This window comes from Schistocerca gregaria, chromosome 1, assembly GCF_023897955.1.
Source record: "Schistocerca gregaria isolate iqSchGreg1 chromosome 1, iqSchGreg1.2, whole genome shotgun sequence".
In the NCBI taxonomy this organism is placed as follows: domain Eukaryota; kingdom Metazoa; phylum Arthropoda; class Insecta; order Orthoptera; family Acrididae; genus Schistocerca; species Schistocerca gregaria.
In genome coordinates this window covers 467925349-467951504 of record NC_064920.1, presented here as the reverse complement: position 1 = coordinate 467951504, position 26156 = coordinate 467925349, and the positions used below count along the sequence as shown (strand labels likewise).

The 26156-nt window shown below is 39.1% G+C and overlaps 1 protein-coding gene across 1 annotated transcript in view; it reads right to left on the bottom strand.

The window, feature by feature from the left end:
• The window catches only part of LOC126354706 (ionotropic receptor 93a), a 328580-nt gene that overhangs the window by 177606 nt on the left and 124818 nt on the right, over positions 1 to 26156 (bottom strand). The window contains exon 5 of the mRNA XM_050004573.1: positions 1243 to 1351. Within this exon, the coding sequence (XP_049860530.1) occupies positions 1243 to 1351 (109 nt within the window). The remainder of the gene's footprint in view (positions 1 to 1242; positions 1352 to 26156) is intronic.

The following is a 26156-nucleotide window of genomic DNA, read 5'->3' as shown; positions in this document are numbered from 1 at the left end:
TCGAGGGACATGACAGGGAAGCAGTGGTTGGGAAGGGAGTGAGACGGGGTTGTAGCCTCTCCCCCATGCTATTCAAACTGTATATTGAGCAGGCAGTAAAGAAAACAAAAGAAAAGTTCTGAGTAGGTATTAAAATCCATGGAGAAGAAATAAAAACTTTGAGGTTCACCGATGATATTGTAATTCTGTCAGAGACAGCAAAGGACTTGGAAGAGCAGTTGATCAGAATGAACAGTGTCTTGAAAGGAGCATATAAGATGAACATAAACAAAAGCAAAATGAGGATAATGGAATGTAGTCAAATTAAGATGGATGATGCTGAGGGAATTAGATTAGGAAATGAGACACTTAAAGCAGTAAAGGAGTTTTGCTATTTGGGGAGCACAATAACTGATGATGGTCAAAATAGAGAGGATATAAAATGTTGACAGGCAATGGCAAAGAAAGCATTTCTGAATAAAAGAAATTTGTTAACATCGAGTATTGATTTAAGTGTCAGGAAGTCATTTCTGAAAGTATTTGTATGGAGTGTAGCCATGTATGGATGTGAAACATGGACAATAAATAGTTTAGACAAGAAGAGAATAGAAGCTTTTGAAATGTGGTGCTACAGAAGAATGCTGAAGATTAGATGGGTAGATCACATAACTAATGAGGAGGTATTGAATAGAATTGGGGAGAAGAGAAGTTTACGGCACAACTTGACAAGAAGAAGGGATCGGTTGGTAGGACATGTTTTGAGGCATCAAGGGATCACAAATTTAGCATTGGAGGGCAGCGTGGAGGGTAAAAATCGTAGAGGGAGACCGAGAGATGAGTACACTAAGCAGATTCAGAAGGATGTAGGCTGCAGTAGGTACTGGGAGATGAAGAAGCTTGCACAGTATAGAATAGCATGGAGAGCTGCATCAAACCAGTCTCAGGACTGAAGACCACAACAACAACAACAACATGTGAGAATATGACACATACAATGTTTCACATTGTTAACTGCACTTATACCAAGCATGACTAGTAAAAAGTTTAATCAAGGTGGCTAGTGAATATTACACAAGTACTAATAGATAACTACACCTGAGAAAGCACCCTGTTGCTGACTACCTCTATCATGTGATTTTCATTAGAGGTATTGTACTCTGTGGAAGCACTAATAGTGTATAATAGTTAGGTAATATAGCATAGATAATTAGTTTCTAACAGTTGCTTCTCTGAATTTATAACACAATCTGTTACTATACGTACCTGATGAAGTAAGACTGATGCAAGATTTTCAGGAACAACTGCCAATATATGGCTGCTGAGTTTATCATGGGCTATCTTACGAAACAGGTGCAGTACTTTTTCATTCATTCTGCAAAAAATAGTTTAGTGATTTTGGAAACATGCTGGAGAAATCCACTACAGGACTTTATTCCAATCTGGCAATATGTTATGTATTCTAGAAAAAGGGATATAGTTAATTTTCCAGATGGTGTGAAACTGATGACAAATATTACAAATATCATTAGAAGTGATCAAAGTGTTGGCAATAAAAGCACTAATTTGAGTGATGATGGTACTCTGAAACATACAATGTACAGTATGAGCTAATACATGATTTTCAATTAGAGAGATATTAAATGAGATGACAAAGACATATTACTTCAGTCTGAGTCTACTGTTTATTCCAGCTGATCCCAACATGCCACTGATAAGCTGGGTGCTGAGTGGCCATACTTTATACATACTGAAATAGTGACATATCAGGTACATCTACTTTTATACTGTGCCTGTCACTGTATAGTGAATTTGTTTCAACATTAGTCACTCACTAAGCAGTTCCATTCTCAACTGTTACAAGCCTTCAATCATACCTTAATCATTCTATTCAATTTCCATGCTGCCTGGATAAGACATGCACTGGATGCAGTAGAATCGTTGCCCAATCTGCTTTGGGTACAGGTTCTTTAAATTTAGCAAACATGATTTTGTGAGAATTTCATTGCCTTTTCACATGGACTGTATGGATCTGTTACAACTGTGCGGGACATCCACATTCATGACACCACTGACCAGTGAGTCTCTGTGCCAGTGTGGAATATCTGCAAGGGACACAGCAAAGATAGTTTGGTGCAGGACATCATGTAATGTGGATCTAACGTATTGTGCTATGTCATAATAAACTGTTATTACACAACATCATCTCATCTACAGTCTTGGTACTTCTTCCTATATTTCTTGGAGAAATCTATCAAATTGTTGACCAACAACTACTGTGGCAACCATGCTAGCAGAATTTCCCATTCCATTTTGGTTTACTAACAATGCAAGCATTTCACACCACACTTATTGCAACAACTGCTCCATGCAACTGCATCTCATAGCTTCTGTTGGGTGATGTGTTTCAACAGTGTTACCTGTGCCTTCACTGACAATCTGTGCTAAAATATGAACTGTGTCCTATTACATATGCTCCCTTGTGCAATGCTGTATCTCCAGACATGCCACAACAATGGTCACCACTGACCAACCTACTATTGGACTTGATGCGGCTTTCAAATCCACATACTTAGATTTTGGATCCTAGTGCTCTACTTACACACATTATAAATAATTCTGTGAAAACTGCTACATCCAAACAAACTGTGCCATTACCACTATTCAACAGTGGGACCACCATGTATGACCCAATGTACAATCTCCAAAATGTTTGGACACCATTAAAAGATCTACACCTATGCAATGAGGACTTCTTGGACACCACATTTTGGATATTGTGAATTGTGAATTGTGAATATTCACTGAAAGCAAAGGTATTGCTGAGTATGTCCGAAGGAAGCATGATGGGACTGCTAACATTTGCCACAACTATTAGTGACTTACCAAGTTTTATGAGCAACATTCTTAGATTGTTCATTGAGATACTATTCTCTACAAGGAAAACCATGAGGAAACATGGTATTAGTTAAACAAAATTTTGTTGTAGTAGAGCTACAGCCTCTTAGCAGACCAGAGTCAGCAGCAGCAGCAGCAGCTTATCATTTGTATTCAGATTTTATAAACTGATGAGCCAAAACATTATGACCACCTGCACAATAGCTTGTTTGCCCCTGTTTGGAACCGAGGGAGTTGGTGCAGTGCTTAGACACTGGACTCGCATTCGGGAGGACAACGGTTCAATCCCGCATATGGCCATCCTGATTTAGGTTTTCCATGATTTCCCTAAATCACTCCAGGCAAATGCCGGGATGGTTCCTCTGAAAGGGCACGGCTGACTTCCTTCCCCATCCTTCCCTAATCCGATGAGACCGATGACCACGCTGTCTGGTCTCCTTCCTCAAACCAACCAACCAACCTGTTTGAAATGAAGTACATCACTAATTGTGCACATCAGAGGTCCGACGGACTGTTGCTAGGTTTGTGGAGATATGTGGAATTAGATGTCTATGCACAGGTCATTTAATTCATGTAAATGACAAGCCGCTGATCTGTGTATGTGGTAATGGTGCCCTATAGAGACCCAGATGGGTTCCCTAGAATTTACATCAGGCAAATCTGGTCACAGAGACATCAATCTGAGTTCACTATAATCTCTTCAAACTACTACAGCATGGTTCTGGCTCTATGGACAGTTATACTGCTGAAAGATGACATTGCCATCAAGGAAGACATCAAGCGTGAAGGGATTCAGGTGGTTCACAGTTGTCGTTTTGTCTTTGATTACTATCACATGTCCCAAGCAAATGCAGCAGAATGTCTCCCATAGCATAATACTGCTCCCACCAGTCAGCGTCCATGACACACTGCACATTTTGAGCTGCCATTCCCCGTGGTGATGGTGTTTGTGGAGATAACCATTAACCTAGTGCAACAAAAATGTGCTTCACCTGAGAAGCTGACATAAAAAAAAGGTTCAAATGTGTGTGAAATTTTATGGGACTTAACTGCTAAGGTCATCAGTCCCTAAGCTTACACGCTACTTAACCTAAATTATCCTAAGGACAAACACACACCCCCATGCCCGAGGGAGAACTCGAACCTCCGCTGCGACCAACCTGTGCTCTTTCAGCAGGGATGACAGTAATCACCATCTATTCTTCTCTACAGAGCAGACAAGCCTCCAAACCCCAGTTTCTCTGAAGAGTCATGGACATCCTACCATTTAGCACATAGTGGTAGTTTCACTGTCCTGCTACCTCTTTCCATAGATGCTCATGACAATAGCACATGAACATTCAACCAGCTTTGCCATTTTTGAGATATTTGTTCACAGGCCCTGTCTAATAATAATAATTTGCACTTTGTCAAAGTTGCTTATCTCAATGGATTTCCCCATTTGCAGCCCATATCTTCACTAGAGTGACCCCCATCCATATCTACTCTTCATACACACTTTTATTACCATGTCACATGTTCCCAATGCCCCAGGTGGCATTTGATATTACAGTGGGCAGTAATCATTATGTTTTGGCTCATCAGTGTACATTATTTAGTTTGGTCATTTTCGGACTTACTTCTGAGTAGAATGAACAGTAGCTCATTGTTTAACTGTTTATAGTACTGCTATTTACTTTTTTTTCAAGTTTGTGTATTCTTCAATCATTGGTGTTGAGTGACTTCAGTTTCCTAGTTTAGGGCCACATTACCTGTTGTTCAGACAGTAATTGATTAAAGATGGCTAGAGATGGCACCTGTTGTGTACTATTGCAGGGGGAATTGGTCACTGTCTGTAAACAGCTGCAGGTGTGTTGGTCACAATTGACAGATTTCAGACTGCTGTCCTTGGCTGCACTGGTATTGGGGTATGTGAGACAAATTCATTGACAACCATGCAGCTTACAGCATTGCCTTGGATCCCTGATGCCGCTGCACCTTCTGATAAATGTGTCTCACCCAATTGATGCTTACTTGACAGTGACTGGTGAATATTGGAGGGATCACGAACCTCTGGGTGAAAAATGAAAGTGAGTACTGGCCACAAGGCTATACCTTTACTTTAAAAATTGGGATTGAGGTATTGTCTACTACTGAAAGCATGTATGAGCTATCATGGTACACCTTGCCTATTGGGACTATGTTTGGTCTTTCTGAGAGGTCTGGACCAGTGCAGAAGGAAGGATTGCTTGTCACTGGTATCTCCAATGATAGACAGGTGATGGAACCCCTTAGGAAAGTAGTGGAAAAGCCAAGAAACAAGGTCAGTATCCACTCAACATGTCTGAGATAAATAAGGAGGCTCTGCTGGCAGCAATTGGAAGTGCTGGGTTCACCAGGCTCCAAATTGTGGTTCATATATGCATTAATGATGTGTTCAAAAGCCACCCTTTGTTTCTATAGGTGGCTGGCTAATTTGGTGAAGACAACTAGAATTGACCAAAGCTATTGTTGTGCAGTATCTTTCCCAGAACCAATTGTGGTCCTTTTGTTTGGAGCGGAGTGGAAGTTCTAAGCCAGGGGCTCAGACAATTCTGCAATTCTATCAGATGCAAATTTCTAGACTGCTATTGGATGAATGATTGTAGGATTCCCCTTAATATTTCAGGAGTGCACTACATGCAGGAGTTAGCTACTAGAATAGTAGAGTGCATGTGGTGGAGACATGTCAGTTTTTTTAAGGTAGAGAAATCTCCCATGGGCCCAATTAGATGCCTTCTGAGTCCAGACAGAGGATCATTTATCATAGCAGATCAGAGAAAGAAAATGTTAATATAGTACTAGTCAGCTGCAGGAGCATCTATGGAAAGATCCTGGAACTAATCTCACTTTTAAATGGTAACAATTCCCACAGTACTAAGCACAGACAACTGACTGAAACCAGATGTCAACAGCATTGAAGCTCTAAATTCCAATTGGAATGTATATCACAAAGATAGGCTGTCTGCAGGTGGTGGAGGAATGTTCATGATATGATACTATCTATGATATGATAGTATGTAGTGAGATTAATATAGATTCCAAATGCAAAATAATTTGGGTGAAGACAAGTGTTAAAAGTGATTCAAACAAGGTCATCAGATGCTTTCATAGACCCCTTCCACACCAGCAGTAGTGGCGGAACACTTGAGGGGAAACTTGGAGAATATTTCACTTAAATTTCCTGGTCATGATATGGTTTTAAGTGGAGATTGTAACTTGCCATCCATAGACCGGGAGACTCATATGATTAAGATGGGTGGTAGGGACAAAGAATTGTGCGAAATTTTCCTAGGTGCTTTATTTAAAATTTACCTGGAGCAGTTAATAAGAGAACCAACTTTTGAAGATAACATTTTAGACCTGCTGGTGATAAACAGATCTGAATTTTCCAGCTTGACATAGAACAGGGAATAAGTGATCATAAGATCATTACAGCATCACTAAATATGGCTGTAAACACACATACAAAGAAAGGCAGGATGGTCTTTGCTTTTCTGCTTAGCAAGAGCAACAAGAAACAGATTTCAGATTACCTGAGCTGTCAGCATGAAAATTTCATCTCCAGCACTAACAATGTTGGGTGTTAATGGGCAAAGCTCAAGAGCATTGTACAATATGCTTTAGACAAGTATGTGCCAAGCAAACTTGTGACGGGTAGGAGAGGCCCAGTGTGATTTCATAGACCTGATGCTGCTGCACCTTCTGATTCATGTGTCTCACCCAATTGATGCTTACTTGACAGTGACTGGTGAATATTGGAGGGATCATGAACCTCTGCTTCATTGTAGATTTAAACTTAGCCAAAACCTTATATAAATAATTAATGGAGAATCTCATATAAAGATGTGAAGCTAATACTAACAAAGAGATAGAGGGGCTGGCCAGTACTTACCTCAGCTCAGTACAGCCAATAGATACACAAAAAAGAACCGAAAATTTACATTCCTAGCTTTCGGAATAAATGTTGCTTCATCAGCGAGGAGAGAGGGCAAAGAAAGGGAAGAAGGGAAAGTGGATTTAGTTACTCACAACCCAAGTTATGAAGCAACAGGGAAAGGAAAACAGGGAGGGTAGCAAGGATGGAGGCATGGTTGTCAGAGGGAAGCCAAAGATATTCTATTGTAAGTACTTTGCCAGCTTCAAACCAAAGAGGATGCATACAGAAGTAAAGAGGTATATAGTATAAAGATATAGGTTGAAAAGATGCATGAATGGCTAAAGAGGTTGTTTAACGTAGGTTCAGTCCAGGGGGATGGCGGGATGAAAGGATGTGTTGGAGTGCAAGTTCCCATCTCTGCAGTTCAGAGGGACTGGTGTTGGGTGGGAGATCATCTTCTTTGGTTTGAAGCTGGCACAGTACTTACAATAGAATATCTTTGGCTTCCCTCTGACAACCATGCCTCCATCCTTGCTACCCTCCCTGTTTTCCTTTCCCTGTTGCTTCATAACCTGGGTTGTGAGTAACTAAATCCACTTTCCCTTCATGCCTTTCTTTCCCCTCTCTCCTCCCTGATGAAGGAACATTTATTCCGAAAGCTAGGAATGTAAATTTTCGTTTGTTTTTTATGTATCTATCAGCTGTACTGAGCTGAGGTAAGTAAGGCCAGCCCCAAACCCTTATATCAATGACCAGAACTATAACAGCAGAAGTTAAAGATAAACAAACCAGTTAGGATCAATAGAGTGAAGAAACAAACTTTCTCACACAAAAGACTGAGAAATGTGAGACCTTTGGAGAAAAGAGAGCAGACTGCTCTGGTAATGTTCTTTCTTTGTATCTGTATTATGTTGTATGAACCATCATTAAATAAAGTACCCACTGTTATCATTCATCAAAATGTGTGTATGACTGTCATTACGTTGGCTCCACTAAGACCTCAGCAAGTACAGCAGTGACCCTGAATCTGAGATACTTCACAACAATGAATGCACAGCACCAAACATTGGGTCCAATGGATAACTTTCACCACCAGCAAACAGTGGAAGTTGCCACTCAGGACACAGACACAAACGGCCTATAGCACACCATCTTCATTCCATCAGTACAGGGTGACGACAACTGGAGGAGACAGAATTATGTGCCTACAAACTACACAAACTATTGAGGTTTTAGTGGACCAAGCCAACAGCAGCTTTCATGCAATGTGAGAGCAAACTTGTCAAATTGTGCCAAAAATTATCAAACCTTCTTCAAGATGTCATTTGTAACACTTTCTACATCAAGCTGTTTCCTTACAAGACTCAAACCAGCTGGATTTCACCACAATGGAACATAACCTAATTTTTCTACTCATATCATAGCAAATCATTTGACTATTTTAAGTCACATGATGAGTGCTCTGATTTTATTACTGTGCTGGTAATAGATGCACAGCCAAGGGAAATGTGCACCACATACATGACTGTGCTGCGAGTCTACCAGAAACATTCACTGTCTGAAACTGGAAAAATAATACTCTTTCAATAAGTGTTCAATGAATAGCTTTTGAGATTAGGAAACATTCCTAAATTACCAGCATTTCAACCCAATCAACCTCAGACTTCATTTGAAATTGTTGAATTAATTCTACAAAGTGGAATAACATATGATATTCAAAAGTTTGTAGCAGTACTGAACTATTTGGCAGAATATTCTCACCCCTCCACCTAGAGCAATCAAGTTTGATATGATGACAAATAAGGGTTTATTGTTAAATTTCCTTTACTTCACAAATTTTTTGTCATCAAACTATTGGTTTTCGTCTAAAATGCCAACTTTAGATCTGTTTTATAAAAACCTGTCCTATACTGTTATTGTTACATTCCATCCTGTATTTTCCATTGTTTGATTTTCCTATACTGCTAAGTTTTTCAAAGACACCTGAACATCAAATACAACTGGTCTTGTACAAAGAAGTAATCAAGAGACTGAACGCCTTCTCACATATATGATGGCACCTTCTGCGGGCTGTATCATCTGACATCTTTTCCAGTGGCACCTTATGGAGAGAGTGGATACTAAAACTTCTGCTTTTGCTACAAGCTGTGCTTATTTCAAGGGAGAAGGAGCACACAGAAGTCAAAGTGAACTTGGCCAATTGAATCCATGCACTATCTCACCTACACAACGAAATGGCTTTGTGCATAAAACAATTTTCCCATATTACACAGTCTGTCATATTTGTACAACAAGAAGAGTGTGGTCCCAGTGAAACATGAGCACTTTGAACTCACTCAGGGCTGGCAATGTGAGATGCACAGATCATGGGAGCCATGACAATGACACAGAACAGCAGTTAACTGAGCTGGCCCAGAAGCAGCCGGCCTCGCACATATATGGGATGTCACCCCAGATCATCAGCCTCATAGCAGGATCACAAAAACACAGTGCATACCAGCATGTTATCTCCACAACTAATATGTTGATATCACAAGAAGTTTGGTGCAACAGCGTGCAAATGTATTTCAACTTGTAATCCCAAGTACCAACAACAGCTTATAATAGGAGCACTGGGTGGTGTAAGGCACAATGTCTACAGGGCAGAAGATGCAGCTTGCCAAAATAGCCTTATGCTCTGTCAGCCTATGGACCCCAGAATTTTTGTGTGAGATTGAGTGTCAGGACATAGGTTCTTGGTTGGCTGCGGTATGACAGGTAGTAAACTGCCATAGGAGCAAACTCGTTCAAACTTAAGTTTAGAAGAGACCTTGCTACTTGTTATTAAAGACACAACAGTTTCTTATTGTTGGATAGGACAGCTGAAAGTGGATTTTGAACTCCAATGCAAATACAACTATATGGTAGTGAATTTATCATTGGCAATTATCAGGGTGAGCTTTCTCCACAATCACAAACTGTCAATAGACTTAGCTAGGAGAGTGATTAGTTGTACTCTGATGGGACAATAACTATGGACATCCCATAACATGGACACTTTAGGTACTTCAGCAAAAGGAGATAGTAAAGATAAAATCTTGAACCTCATACATATGATGAAACACTAATAACAAAATAAAGGATGAGGTACAACAGTAAGTATTATTATTATTTTGATTTATTAATCCATTTTCATCTACAGGTGCACAATGCGCAAAAGATATTTGGATTTTTATGTTAATATTAACAAGAGAATTTCAAGAAGAGAATAGAAGCTTTTGAAATGTACTGCTACAGAAGAATGCTGAAGATTAGATGGGTAGATCATATAACTAATGAGGAGGTATTGAATAGGATTGGTGAGAAGAGAAGTTTGTGGCACAACTTAACTAGAAGAAGGGATCAGTTGGTAGGACATATTCTGAGGCATCAAGGGATCACCAATTTAGTATTGGAGGGCAGCGTGTGGGGTAAAAATCGTAGAGGGAGACCAAGAGATGAATACACTAAACGGATTTAGAATGATGTAGGTTGCAGCAGGTACTGGGAGATGAAGAAGCTTGCACAGGGATAGAGTAGCATGGAGAGCTGCATCAAACCAGTCTCAGGGCTGAAGACCACAACATCATCGTCATTAACAAGTTTACATATAATATACCTTTGAACATAATAACACACATTAATATATCAATGAATGATGAATACTTAAATAAATGTTGTTATGTTATGAACAGAGAGGCGATATAAAAATGTTCTTCTGTATGAGACTACATTGGGTTAACATATAAAATGTACACTCCTGGAAATGGAAAAAAGAACACATTGATACCGGTGTGTCAGACGCACCATACTTGCTCCGGACACAGCGAGAGGGCTGTACAAGCAATGATCACACGCATGGCACAGCGCACACACCAGGAACTGCGGTGTTGGCCGTCAAATGGCGCTAGCTGCGCAGCATTTGTGCACTGCCGCCGTCAGTGTCAGCCAGTTTGCCGTGGCATACAGAGCTCCATCGCAGTCTTTAACACTGGTAGCATGCCGCGACAGCGTGGACATGAACCGTATGTGCAGTTGACGGACTTTGAGCGAGGGCGTATAGTGGGCATGCGGGAGGCCGGGTGGACGTACCGCCGAATTGCTCAACACGTGGGGCGTGAGGTCTCCACAGTACATCGATGTTGTCGCCAGTGGTCGGTGGAAGGTGCACGTGCCCGTCGACCTGGCACCGGACCGCAGCGACGCACGGATGCACCCCAAGACCGTAGGATCCTACGCAGTGCCGTAGGGGAACACACCGCCACTTCCCAGCAAAATAGGGACACTGTTGCTCCTGGGGTATCGGCGAGGACCATTCGCAACCGTCTCCATGAAGCTGGGATACGATCCCGCACACCGTTAGGCTGTCTTCCGCTCACGCCCCAACATCGTGCAGCCCGCCTCCAGTGGTGTCGCGACAGGCGTGAATGGAGGGACGAATGGAGACGTGTTGTCTTCAGCGATGAGAGTCGCTTCTGCCTTGGTGCCAATGATGGTCGTATGCGTGTTTTGCGCCTTGCAGGTGAGCGCCACAATCGGGACTGCATACGACCGAGGCACACAGGGCCAACACCCGGCATCATGGTGTAGGGAGTGATCTCCTACACTGGCCGTACACCTCTGGTGATCGTCGAGGGGACACTGAATAGTGCACGGTACATCCAAACCTTCATCGAACCCATTGTTCTACCATTCCTAGACCGGCAAGGGAACTTGCTGTTCCAACAGGACAATGCACGTCCGCATGTATCCCGTGCCACCCAATGTGCTCTAGGAGGTGTAAGTCAACTACCCTGGCCAGCAAGATCTCCGGATCTGTCCCCCATTGAGCATGTTTGGGACTGGATGAAGCGTCGTCTCACGCGGTCTGCACGTCCAGCACGAACGCTAGTCATACTGAGGTGCCAGGTGGAAATGGCATGGCAAGCCGTTCCACAGGACTACATCCAGCATCTCTATGATCGTCTCCATGGGAGAATAGCAGCCTGCATTGGTGCGAAAGGTGGATATACACTGTACTAGTGGCGACATTGTGCATGTTCTGTTGCCTGTGTCTATGTGCCTGTGGTTCTGTCAGTGTGATCATGTGATGTATCTGACCCCAGGAATGTGTCAATAAAGTTTCCCCTTCCTGGGACAATGAATTCACGGTGTTCTTATTTCAATTTCCAGGAGTGTATATTTGAAATAACTTTGTGTTGGCAATTTGAACATGTGCATCCAATTTGTGCCTTGTACCATAGTTGTGTACTGTGTGATTCTGAGTGACGAGTGGTCTTTTTTTGTGTAAGTTTTGCTTTAAATGGATTATATTTTCAAGTATATATATCCAAGGAAGAGGCAGGATCATCATTTTTTTTTAAAAGAATGGTCTATATGATTTGAGATTTTTGATATAATGGTCTACATGGTTTGAGATTATCTACCCCTTCCTTTACTCTTATAATTTATTTATTAATTCTTTTTAAATTTTGAATGTTCTGATGGCGTTTCCATAATTTCCCATACCAGAGATGAGATTGTACAACTGCATAATATACACACTGAAGAGTTTTGTAGCTGGTACAACTTTTTAATGTACACAACACAAAACAAGAAGTACTTAATTTTTTTTCATTTGCTCAATATGCACTTTCCATTGCAAGTTATCTTGTAGGTGAAAGCCAAGAAATTTGGTACAGGCTGTTTTGGTAATTGTCTGTCCATATAGCTCTAGATTGGGTGATATCAGATTGTTTTGTTTGTGCTGTGTGTATATTCATAGCTACAGTTTTCCCAGTGTTTATTATTAAGTCATTGTCATCAAAGTAACATGTTTTACTGATCCTTGTGGCACACCATATTTTACAGTAAGTAGCTTGGAATTATATTTTCTAATGACATTATCCCTTTCCTGATGTATTTCCACATATTGTTCCCTGTTCTTTAGATAAGAGCTGAGCTAGTTGTTAGCTGTTCCCCTAATGCCAAGATTTTCTAGCTTGTGTAGCAATTTGTCATGATTTATGGTGTCAAATGCCTTTGACAAATCTAAAAATATTCCCATGGTAAGTTTCTTGTTGTCTAATGCTATCAGCACCTCTAATAGAAAGGAGTGAACTGCTGATTTGGTTGTACGGTTTGCTCTAAATCCAGGTTGACATTCTGACAAAATGCCATTATCCTCTAAGAAGTCTGTTAGTCTCTTATTGAAGAGACTTTCTAATATTTTTGAGAAAACACACAGAAGTGCCAATGGCCTTTAGTTGGAAATATCATCTTTGTTTCCTTTCTTGTACAATGGCTTTACCTATGCTATTTTCAAACTTGATGGAAAAGTTCCTGTAGCAAAAGATAGGTTACGTAGGTGAATTAAGGGCTCAGTAATCAAGTCCACACATTTCTTTATAATGAAATCAGGTATATCATCTACACCTGCAGCCTGTTTCATTTTGAGACTATTTATTGTAACCTGTACTTCTTCTACATTTGTTGAGTACAGAAACACTGATTTGCTTGAGACTTTTCCCCTGTTTCTGTATGCTATTTTCTATTGGAGGTCTGTTATAGTAGTTTCACTGTTACATTTATAAAATAGTTACTAAAAATATTAGCTACTTCCTTGGGTTATTAATGTTTCCAAGACAACCTTTAATACAGTATTGTTAACTCTATTTTTGTCAGATTGGAGTTATTCCTTTACAACTTGTCAGATTGCTTTGGTTCTATTTGAAGCATTTTCTATGTATTTATCATTGTCTCATTTCTTTGCCTCCTTTATTATTTTATTTAAGATAGATTTAATGTTTTTGAAGTAACTATCAAACTCTGGAGTTGTGTTGTAACTTCTTGCAATATTGTGTAGGTACTGTTTTCTAGCACAAGATTTCCTTATACCACTAGTAATTCACTTGTTGCATTTTGTGGTTTGGGTTGTTTTGGCTTTCAATGGAAAAGCAAGGTCAAAATATTATTTAAAAATATTCATGAATGTCTGAAACATACCAGAAATATTTTCTGTACAATACACTAGCTTCCATGATTCTTGTAGGAGACAATTCTGGAATGTTTGAACTGGAGCATTACTGAAAGTTCTGTCCATGTGTGTCATCTTCCTCATATAATTATAGGAGGGATTAGTGTTTACACAAAAGCTTATAGCCTGTGCATGATGGTCTGCCAGTCCAGCTTTAATTACAACTGATTTATATTTTGTTTTGGAGCTAATTATTATTTGGTCTATAGTAGTCCTAGAACGATTCATTTCATGTGTGGGGGAGTGGATTGTATCTCCAAATTATTGGCTGTTAATATGTTCATCAGCTCAGATTTTGAATTGTTTTGCTTATTAAAATCTACATTTAGGTTTCCACATATAAGAACTGTTATCCAATTTGTTACTACTTTATTTAGTAAAGTATCAAGGTGAGTGTTGATTTTTTTAAGTAGCTATCTGGAGATCTATATAAACATATTACAATTAACTTGAATGGTGGAATTTCTATGACTGATATTTCAAAATCTTTCTCAGTGTTTAAGGATTCAACATTGTCTAAGTTATTGAATTTGATATCTTTCTTTATGTACATGCAGCTCCCTCCATGTGTAAACTGATTTCTACAAGTTTTTGCTGCTAACACATAATCCATTATTTTCACTGTCTTTAACCTCATTTTCTTTCAGCCAGTGTTCAGTTAAACAAAGTATATTAACATATCTGAATTCACTTGATAGCAAGATTTCCAGCTATCTTACTTTATTCCTAAGTGACTGTATATTCTGACAAAGAAGAGTGACCTGGTGATATTTTAGGTTAGTTCTGATTGTACTTGGTTAACCTCTTATCTTTATTCCTGAATTTAAATTATGTGGGAAATCTTCCTTCTCATCTTGAAGAATGAGTTGGTTTTCTCCATTGCTCATAAGAAAATGTCTTGATGGTGAAAAGGGGCAGTTCTACATCTCTTTGGTCATTCTTCTTGGATGGCTGATGATGTGGTTTCTGTTTTTTCTGCAAGGATTGCTACTGGAGGTGTTATTGAAAGGTGTACTATTTATCCTAATTTGGCCTTGAGGCCTTTTGGGAATAAAAAATCTTGCAGATGATATGGTCATCTTACATTTCTTCTCACTAGAATTCCTGAACTTCCTCTTGTTGCTGGGGTGGTAGTAGTTGATTGTTAGCGTTCACTGATATGTGTAAAATTAGATGTCCTTGGTGATACTTCTGAGACTGGATCTGCTGTTGTCCTTAGTGGGTCTCCTGTAGGTACTGCTTCTGGTTTCCAGTGCCTAATTCTTCTTGTTGTATCTTGAATATCGGGTGTGGAACTTGGCCGAGTTGCTATTTTGAGTTAGATGCTTTTGCTTTTATGACAAACTGGTTTAGTCAATGGTAGTTTTGTTTTTCATGGTAGTTTTGTTTTTCTGAGTCTTCTTTGAGTGATGAAAGTGTAGTACAGTTCTTTCTTGTGGCTCCTCATTTACCTTTCATCACTATTGAGTTGGATAAGTCCATTTTTGCTGTTGATTTTTCTTGTGTTTTCATTGTCATATTTGCTGAAAGGTCTTCACATTGTATATGTGTCACCGTTAGTATTTGTAGATTGGCACCTACTGCTTGCTGTAAATGTCTACATAATTTCTCTTTGTCTTCCGTTCACAAGTGAAGTCCATGTTTTGTATAATCGCTTCTGCTGAGGAATGTATTGACATCCTTTACTATTACATACTCATAATTTTTTGCAGTGTTCATTGAGATTTCGTTTGCAGCATAGGTTCTAGTGTTCAGTTTTGGCACATTGTATCTATATGGAATTTTGCACAATATTACTTTCATGTGGACTGTCTTTTGAAGAGAATCTGTTAAGGTGCATTTGAAATCCTCAAATTTCTTTAGGATGTCATTTGTCCCACCATAATGATGACACTGTCATTTTTGGTATATTCTTTCATATCTCTGTCTATGTTACAAACCATGTTCTTTAACTGTGCATTAGGTTTTATAACAGAAGAGATGTAGCGTTTCTGATTTTGAAAACTGATTATAATTTTTCCACAGTGACAACCATGAATGTCAGAAAGAATTAATACGTTCTGACTCTTGTTTTCACTGTGTATCATTTTTTGGGGCACTTGTTGATCGCTTTTTTTACAGTTTTCATTTGTATTAACGCTGTTGGTTTTATCAGGGCACTTCATAACACAAGCACTTGAGGCCTTCACTGTAGTATTCTTGCTTCTGACCCCTTCATTCTATTTTACTTTCTCATTGTTTACAGGTTTTGTTTTGAGTGGTGGACTCAATTTCAGAGAACCTAACAGTTCAGTATTTTCATTTCGAAGTTTCATTAGATCAGACTTTAGAGTATGAATCGCTGATTGCGTACTTACAATGCACTCTTTTAAATGTTCTATATCTGCTACACATTTTTTCATGGCATATTTTCACTTTCAACAGCTGTGTTTCCATGTGGTAGAACACTGCACACATTACACTCATGAAACATTTCATTTGACTTCATATAGATACCGGTAGTTAACTATTACTTTCTGGACACTTTGAGTGATAATATTATGCACAATGCACTTACTATTGCAATATTCACTGATTTTTATGTATGTTGTAAATTTTTTGCTCAGTTTACGTTTATATTTGTAGAGCTAACACACTCACAACACACTTGTTCAGCCAAAAGAACACAGAATTATGAGTACAATTGAAATATAATCAGGAATAGTTGGATATTATATGCAAAAGGATAGCCAATTCACTGCAACAGGAACAGCAGCCACAACTAACAATGGTGCTGAGTAATGACACATCAAGTCAATGGTTGTGGAACACAATGGTTAGTGCAGTGAAGATTTAGTGATTCAGCCAGGCCGAGTGACAGGAGGCAACATAAAGCCAAGAAAAGACACAGTGTCAATGACATTCACAAGTCATAAGGCCCTGCTATTCTACACTAAAGCTCACAAAATGGCACCAGATGGACACAGAGCAGCTAAACAAAGTGTAGAGGAACTGTTGCAGACAGATGTACTACAGCCTTCAGCAAGCCAATGGGCATCACCAATCTACTTAGTACCTAGGAAGGATAGTTCTCTTACCTTATGTAGAGATTAATAGGCATTTAATTTCTATACAGTACTGATATATCCCACTCCCAAATTGTATAAGATTTTTCATATGCTCTGGCAGGGAGTGAACATGTTTAGCATGACAGACCATAGAAAGAACTACCACCAAACATCAATGGCTTCTAAAGAAGTACCCAAAACAGCAATCATCAGCTCATTTGGGCTGTTTGAACTCATAAACAAGCCTCATGAGCTTAAAAATGCTACACAGACTTGACAGTATTTTATTGGCTCACTATTAAGAGGATTTTCATTCTGTTTTCTGTTTGCATGTTATCTTAGATTTTTTTTAAACAGAGTCAGGATAACTTGAGTAAAGAAATACACTAACCCATCCAATAGACTGAAAAGTGTGGCATCTTCTCAAGAAAGAAGAGCAGTGTGCTCCGTAACACAGTGTGTTTGAACATGTCTCATGTTTTGTTAATCATTATTCAATAAAGTACTTATTGTTCACTAAACACTAAACAATGTGTTTGACTGTCATTAGTTCCAGTCCAGTCAAGACATTAGCAGCTACAGCCTAATAGATAAATAAAAACTAAAAGAAGTCAAAATTAGCATAAAGAGAGTCATGCATGAGGTGTTCAACAAATCTGAAAGCAAAATTCTTGATGTAAAATAATAAGACATTTTAGTATTAAGCCACAATAAGCTAGTAAATGGATCACTTTGTGACCATAATGGCATTGAAATGGAGGGAAACACAGAAAAGGTGGAAATACTAAGTCTTTTTCCAAAACTGTTTCACAGACGAACTGCCTCCTTTAAATCATCACACGAACAGCAGAATGACTAATACTGAAATGTGATACCACAGGATAGCAAAGCAGCTGAAATTGCTCAAAAGAGGGAAGACCACTGGCCTGATGGGATGGCAATATGATTCTACATAGAGTATGTGAAAGAACTTGCGCCTCTTCTAGCAACATTGTACCATTGATTTTTGGAGGAGTCAAGTTCTCCTGATGATCCAATTAAAAGTGCAAGTCCTTACCTTTTTCAAGGAGGGCCGTCAAATGGATGCAGAAAACTATAGGACTATATCTCTGATATTCGTCAGCTGTAGAATTTTGGAACATGTTTTGTGCACATGCATTACAACATATCTGGAGGCTGAAAATTTCCTCTCTAGGAACCAACATGGGTTCTGAAAACAAAATTTGTGTGAAACACAGCTTGCTCTGTTCATCCATGAGGTCCAGAAAGCAGTAGATACAGGCACCCAAGTAGATGATCTGTGACTTCCAGAACACATTAAATACAGTTCCACAGAGCTGCCTAATGAAAAAAATATGAGTACAAAGAATATCCGACCAACTGTGCAATCAGATTAAAGAGTTTCTAGTAACCAGCACACAGCATGTTATTCTGAATGAAGAGTCTTCAGGTGTAAAAGTAACTTCTGACATGCCGCAGGAGTGTGTTATAGGGCCATCACTTTTCATAGCATATACAAATGACCTAGTAGATAAAGATTGAAGTTTCATGAGGCTTTTTGCAGATGGTGCTGTTGTATCATACAGTGAAGTGACACTGCTATTAAACTGTAGCAAATCTGCAGGAAGACCTGCAGAAGATGAGCAAGTGATGCAGGGAAGGGCAAGTGACTCACAACATAAACAACTATAATGTACTGTGAATATTTACCCTTTACTGTATAGTTATACAATTGTATATCCCTGCAGTTGAAGTGAAATGATCACATAAAACTTATCATGAGTAAGGCAGATGACAGATTGAAATTCACTGGAAGAATCCCCAGGAAATGTAGTCCACTAACTAAGGAGGTAGCTTAGAAAACACCCAATTGACCAAATATTGCTTGTGAAACTTGTACACACCCAGATATGACTAATAGATGAAATAGAAAAGATTCAAAAAGGAGCAGTGTCTTCCGTTACAGTTTCATATAGTAACCATAAGAGCATCATGGAGGCGATCAACCCACTCCAGGGGCAAACACTGCATGAGTGGCACTCTGATACATGGTTTGATTTATTATTATTAAAGATCCAAGGGTGTACAGTTCTAGAAGAGTCAACAAATATATTCCATCCTTCTATGCATATCTCACAAAAAGACCATGAAGATAAAATTAGAGTGGTTCAAGCCAATGTGAAGATTTATCGGCAACAGTTCTTCCCTTGAACTATTTGCTACTGGAACGGGAAATGAGGGGAAGTGATACTTGTACACAAACTACCCTCTGACACACACATGTAGAATAGAGTAAACATACTACATACAATAATACTTACTGAAAGAAAAACTATGTATGCCAGTAAAGTAGAGAGAATGAAATTTCTTTTTAACAGAACAAAGAGTTATTGTCATAGTATGAAGACTTTCAAGACCGAATGACATATCTTCTGGTAAACCTTCCGGGATGCAAGGTCGTGGTCCCTGAAACTCTTCAGCTCCTAACATTTCGTCCAGAGAAACACCCCTCTGAAGATGTCCAGCGCAGCTCTGGACGAAATTTTAGGAGCTGAAGAGTTTCATGGACCATGACCTTACATCCCGGAAAGTTTACCAAAAGAGTTCTTGCCTATTCATTGTCTTTTCAAGCAACAGCAGACTCAAAGGTAATCCAGACCCAAAACAGATCCTCCCCCTCTTCCTCTTGAAATGATGCTTCAGTCAGCGCACACTCCGCTGCAGAGTGAAAATCTCTTTATGCAAACATCCCCCAGGCTGTGGCTAAGCCATGTCTCCGCAATACCCTTTCTTTCAGAACTACAAGTTCTGCAAGGTTGGCAGGAACTGTAAAGTTTGGAAGGTAGGAGGCGAGGTACTGGCAGAAGTAAAGCTGTGAGGACGGGTGTGAGTTGTGCTTGGGTAGCTCAGTTGGTAGAGCACTTGCGCACGAAAGGCATAGGTCCCGAGTTCGAGTCTCGGTCCAGCACACAGTTTTAATCTGCCAGGAAGTTTCATTACCATTAATTGTCTATTCAGGTGTTCAATTATACCATTTTTCTGTGATGCATATACTACACATACTGGTACTCTGTGCCAAATTCCTTCAGATCCACAGAACTGAGACTATCTTTGTGAACAGAATTCTAAGCTATTGTCAATGCAGATATTCTTCCAATATTTACAGTTTGTTTTTCTGTTTGCGTCTTCCATTTCTTGAATTCTTCCAATACTTCAGTCTTATTTTTTTAAGAGATACACAAATACATATCAGCTTGCATCATTCATGATACTCATTAAATATCTGTTGCTTCTCAGGCTTGGGATGCCAGTAGGTATCGTGAGATCACAATGAACGTTGTTCATTTCCACAACTTTTGTGGCAGAGTTTTGAGAAATGGCCTTCATGTTGGTTTGCCCACTAAACAGCCATGGCATGGGTTCACGTAACCTTTTACACAGCCTAATCATAGGACTGTTTTCGTTTTTAACATGTTGTTTATTGCACTCTTACTGATGGGCATCATACAGCTCTGCCACAGTTGTAGTGATTTTGTGTTACATTCATTATTTATTGTGATGGTATGATTCCTGTTTTGCCCATGGTGTGAATCAAAGAATAGATGTAAAAGTTTTGGCACGTGCAGGAACATAGTTTTCAATCCAGCCTAATGGTACAAGAATGTATGCAGTTCTTCAGCATCTTGCTTATCATCTCCTTCAGTACACAAGTAAATAACAGAACTGTTGTCCTTCAGATTTATTACACAAAAAATGAACACAAATAACTGTCTCAAGTAAAACATTTCTTGTGTTAGGATGCACGGAACAGATAATTCTGCATAACATCAAACAAGTCCATACACCGAGTCAACCATGGCAGTTAGTTGTTTACATTTCTGTAGCTCCTTGGAGAACCTATGACTCCTTCATGTGTCAATATTGCCCATTTAACAAGCTCAAACAGGTGATACAATTTTGGTTTCATCATCAGCTCATTATACACGATGCAGACATCAGTTTGTGATCTTCAAAACTTTAATTTAAAATTGTTATTGGAGTATGATAAATAAGAGCCATACTTAACTCTTGTTCCAGGCTGTGATATCCATCCATACATACACAGACACATACATATATGTATGGATGGATATGCATGTGTGTGTGTGTGTGTGTGTGTGTGTGTGTGTGTGTGTGTGTGTGTGTGTGTGCGCGAGTATATACCTATCCTTTTTTCCCCCTAAGGTAAGTCTTTCCGCTCCCGGGATTGGAATGACTCCTTACCCTCTCCCTTAAAACCCACATCCTTTCATCTTTCCTTTTCCTTCCCTCTTTCCTGACAAAGCAGCCGCTGGTAGCGAAAGCTCAAATTCATATATAATGAGAATAATACAAAAGATATACATGTTTTTAGTTTTCGAGTTTATTTGTAGCTATCATTTCAAGAGGAAGAGGGATATGGGGAACATTAAGGAAGCCTGACAACAGTTCCTTTATTTGATCTATTTTGGTGTCTGGATTATCTTTGACTCTGCTGTTGCTTGAATAGAAAATAAACAGGCAAGAACTCTTTGTTCTGTTAATAAGAAATTTCATTCTCTCTACTTTACTGGTGTACATAGTTTTCTTTCAGTAAATATTAGTGTATGTAGTAGGACTGTTTACTCTACTTTACATGTGTGAGTCAGGGGGTAGTATGTGTATAACTATCACTTCCCCTCATTTCCTGTTCCAGTCGCAAATAGTTCAAGGGAAGAACTGTTGCTGATAAACCTTCATGTGGGCCTGAACCACTCTAATTTTATCTTCATGGACTTTTTGTAAGATATGCATAGGAGGATGGAATATATTTGTTGAGTCTTCTAGAACTGTACACGCTTCAATCTTTAACAATAATAAGTCAAAGGCAAACCATGTAGCAGAGTGCCTCTCATGCAGTGTTTGCCACTGGAATGGGTTGATCATTTACTTGATGCTCTTGTGGTTACTATATGAACCTGTAATGGAAGACGCTGCTCCTTTTTGGATCTTTTCTATGTCATCTATCAGTCCTATGTGGGTGTATACCATACTCATAAGCAATATTTAAGTATTTGAACAAACGAGTGTTTTCTAAGCTACCTCCGTAGTTAATGGACTACATTTCCTGGTGATTCTTCCAGTGAATTTTGGTCTGTCATCTGCCTTGCTCATGATCAGATTTATGTGATAATTCCATTTCAAATCATTCCATATACATAGTCCTAGATATCTTATGGAAATAAGTGCTTCCAGTGAAGGTTCAACAATTGTGTAACTATATAATAAAGGATCATTCTGCATGTGTATTCACAATACGTTATAGTTGTTTATGTCGTGAGTCACTTGCCCTTCCCTGCACCACTTGCTCATCCTCTGCAGGTCTTCCTGCACTTTGCAACAATTTAATACCACTGTGACTTCACTGTATGATACAACAGCACCATCTGCAAAAAGCCTCATGAAACTTTGGTCTTTAACTGCTAGGTCATTTATATATACTATGAAAAGTGATAGCCCTATAACACTCTCCTGCGGCATGTCAGAAGTTACTTTTACACCTGAAGACTCTTCATTCAGAATAACATGCTGTATGCTGGTTACTAGAAACTCTTTAATCTGATTGCACAGTTGGTCGGATATTCTTTGTACTCATATTTTTTTTCATCAGTCAGCTGTGTGGAACTGTATTGAATGTGTTCTGGAAGTCACAGATCATCTACTTGGGTGCCTGTATCTACTGCTTTCTGGACCTCATGGACGAACAGAGCAAGCTGTGTTTCACACAAATTTTGTTTTCAGAACCCATGTTGGTTCCTAGAGAGGAAATTTTCAGCCTCCAGAAATGTCGTAATGCATTAGCATAAAACATGTTCCAAAATTCTACAACTGATGAATATCAGAGATATAGTCCTATAGTTTTCTGCATCCATTTGATGACCCTTCTTGAAAAAGGTAGTGACTTGTACTTTTAATTGGATCATCAGGAGAGCTTCACTCCTCCAAAAATCAATGGTACAATGTTGCTAGAAGAGGAGCATGTTCTTTCACATAATCCATGTAGAATCATATTGCCATCCCATCAGGCCAGTGACCTTCCCTCTTTTTAGCAATTTCATCTGCTTTTCTGTCCTGTGGTATCACATTTCAACATCAGCCATTCTGCTGTTCATGCGATGATTTAAAGGAGGCAATTCACCTGTGAAACAGTTTTGGAAAAGAGACTTAGTATTTCAGCCATTTCTGTGTGCCTCCATTTCAATGCCATTATGGACACAGAGTGTCTGGATAGATGTCTTCAATCCATTTAAGGCTTAACATGGCCTAAGACAATAAATTCTTAGGATTTTATGTCAAGTCAGTAGACAGAATTTTACTTTCAGATTTGTTGAACGCTCCATGCATGGCTCTCCTTCTGCTGATTTTGACTTCTTTTAATTTTTATTTATATGTGAGGCTGTGGTTACTGAAGGCTTAGTACACTGGAACTAATGACATTCATACACGTTGTTTAATGAACAATAAGTAATTTATTGAATAATGATTAACAAAACATAAGACATGTACAAACACACCGCATTACATATCACACTGTTCTCCTTTCTCCCTAAGAGCCACACTTTTCAGTCTATTGGACAGGAAAGTGTGTTTCTTCATCCAAGTGATCCTGACTGGGTTGATTTTCTTTAACTTTCAATATTATTGTTCTTGTCATTGTTACATAACTGTCCACTCCACACATGGCATGGAGCACTAGGGCAGTGATGTATGCAATATGTATGTGTAGCATTTCTTTCATATGCTGTAATACCCATTAGTGGAACAGCAAACATGAAATGTACAAATACATACAATAAAACATGTCACATAAAAGATCAACAATGCTTCAGTCCAATCAATATGGAAAGATATAGACACTGTATAATATGTAATAAAACATGTACAAGAACCTTGTCTCAATGACAATAAAAAAGTAAGAGAGTAGTACCAACAAAATCAACACGTATTCTATAGCAGAATGGATGTACCTGTGAATTAAGCAAGGGTTCAATAAAGGTTTCCGTATGAAAAAAAGACCACAACTTAAATAATTGTCTTTTAACATTATGGTTGTAATTAGTTGAACAAGGGGAGGAAAACGAGAACAATATCTGCACGGGTACCTGATACTGTGCAGTAGTTTCTCTGTGTATGACATTTTGTTTTTTGTATATTTGACTGTATAGTCCTCCAAGTGCACTTGTGAACTACGCCAATGTCCATAGTGGGATTGTGTTGCATCAGCTGGTGTAACAGTAGGGGCATGGTACAGAGCTGTCAGTTATGCCCATGCATGATGTGAACCTCTAACCCTTCCTGTAAGGTAGGTGCATACAAATAATCTTGCTTCTTGCATGTTGCGTCTCTATCTTGCAAAATCCCCCCCCACAGTTTCAGCTGATTTACTGAACCTGTTGATGATCTTCCACGTAGACTGATGTCAAAAATGGGAACATCTTGGCTTAACTCTTTGTGTGAATCTGAAATTGACTGGTGGTCATGTAACATTACAAAACCTCAGTGTTTCAATTCTTTATGTACAAACACTCGCAGAGAACCATGATATTGTTGGAGAGGAGTGTGGATGTTGACACTACGCATTTTCACTCATTGAACTAATTCAGGCATATCTTTTGAGTCTGGTAAGGCTGCTAGTTCAACAAGTAAGTAGATTTAGTGCTTGTCCATATAGTATTTCAGCCAGATATGCTTGTAAGTCCTTAAAAGCTGATCTTACACCTAATAACACCCACAGAAGGTTTTCATGTCTGGAACTGTTTCATTAAAGAATCTATCAAGACTGGCATAGAGGAACTACAATCAATAATAGTGGTAGTGGCTACAATCTGGGAATCTACACTTAATCTGATTAAGATGAGGAAGGAAGTATACTACAATGAACTGACTTCGAGGACTGTCAGAGCAACAGAAGCAGCAGAGACACCATAAGCCTGTGTCCCTGGGCACAAACCTTCGACAGTGCTACTTGTTAACAGGAATAGGGACAGGAGATGCTGTACGCATTTGAACACCTGGGTGTGGACCACATACATAGGGCCAGATCAGTGGAAGGGAGGAGGAGGCATAAGCCTTGGCCAGCTAGCTCCTAAGGAATAAGTTCATCAGGACACCTGACAATGACAATGCAGCCTTGTTAAAATATTATGCCTGTTGGGCAATGAAATCCATCCTTTCACCTATGAACTACACTAGACTCTTGCTAAATCGGCCATTCCTCACACATATGGATGCCAGATTAGCGGAAGTGCCAGACTACTGAGAGTGTCTTAAATTTACTATAAACACATAAGGATTGTACTTCATCAAATCCAAAGATAAATTCATTTTCACAGAAAATACCACTTTATTACATGTTCTGTTCTAAGTATTTTAAGTCTCCTGGTAATATTACTGTCTGTGAATTTACTCTTGCACAAATCAGTTAAGTGATGACATGACATGATTGTACAACGGGTGTAAACAAATAATGCAAGGAAACTCTCAGCTTGGTTCACTTCTGAATACTATTTCATTTTGAAAGGTATTTTTGTATGTTGACAGTGCTGCTGCCACTGCCCTGTTTTTTTTCTTCCCCCCCCCCCCCCCCCCCCCAATATCTGTGGTTTATTATTGTGCAGAACATCAGAACATGCTAACAAAATATTATGGCAAAATTTACAATATGCTCTCGTAGCCAGCCTGCAAATTAACTATCGTGTAGCGATTCTGCACGAAATACATATGTTTAGCACTAAAACTAAAGCACATTGCCATTGGCATTACAGATATGCACTGTGCATGCAGCTGCAGATTTATGAATACTAGAGCACATAGCAAAACAGGTGCATAGCAGTACGCCCACAAAACAATACGGAAACGAAAACAAAATACCATGTATTATAAACGCTTAGCTACTAGACTTTAACAAATTAAATAGTGCTATTTGCTGTTTGTAGAATGGATCAAGTGATTTAAAAAAATAATTTTACCATAAACCAATCCAATCTTTTTAAAGCCCACCATAATGCATCCCAGCCAGTAGATGCAAAATCTGCACACTAGACAGGTACAGGTGCTCAAAACCACCAAATTTAGTGGGAAAAATAAATAACTTTGCAATACTGATCCAGAGTCCTGTCCACAGCCACCCACACCTCACTGACCGAAAGATCAATGAACTCAACCTCATAAAAAGTTACAAACTTGACTAACCGTGTTTGTATGAATTTCATTAACTACATAAAAAATAATTAGAAAGATGTACCTG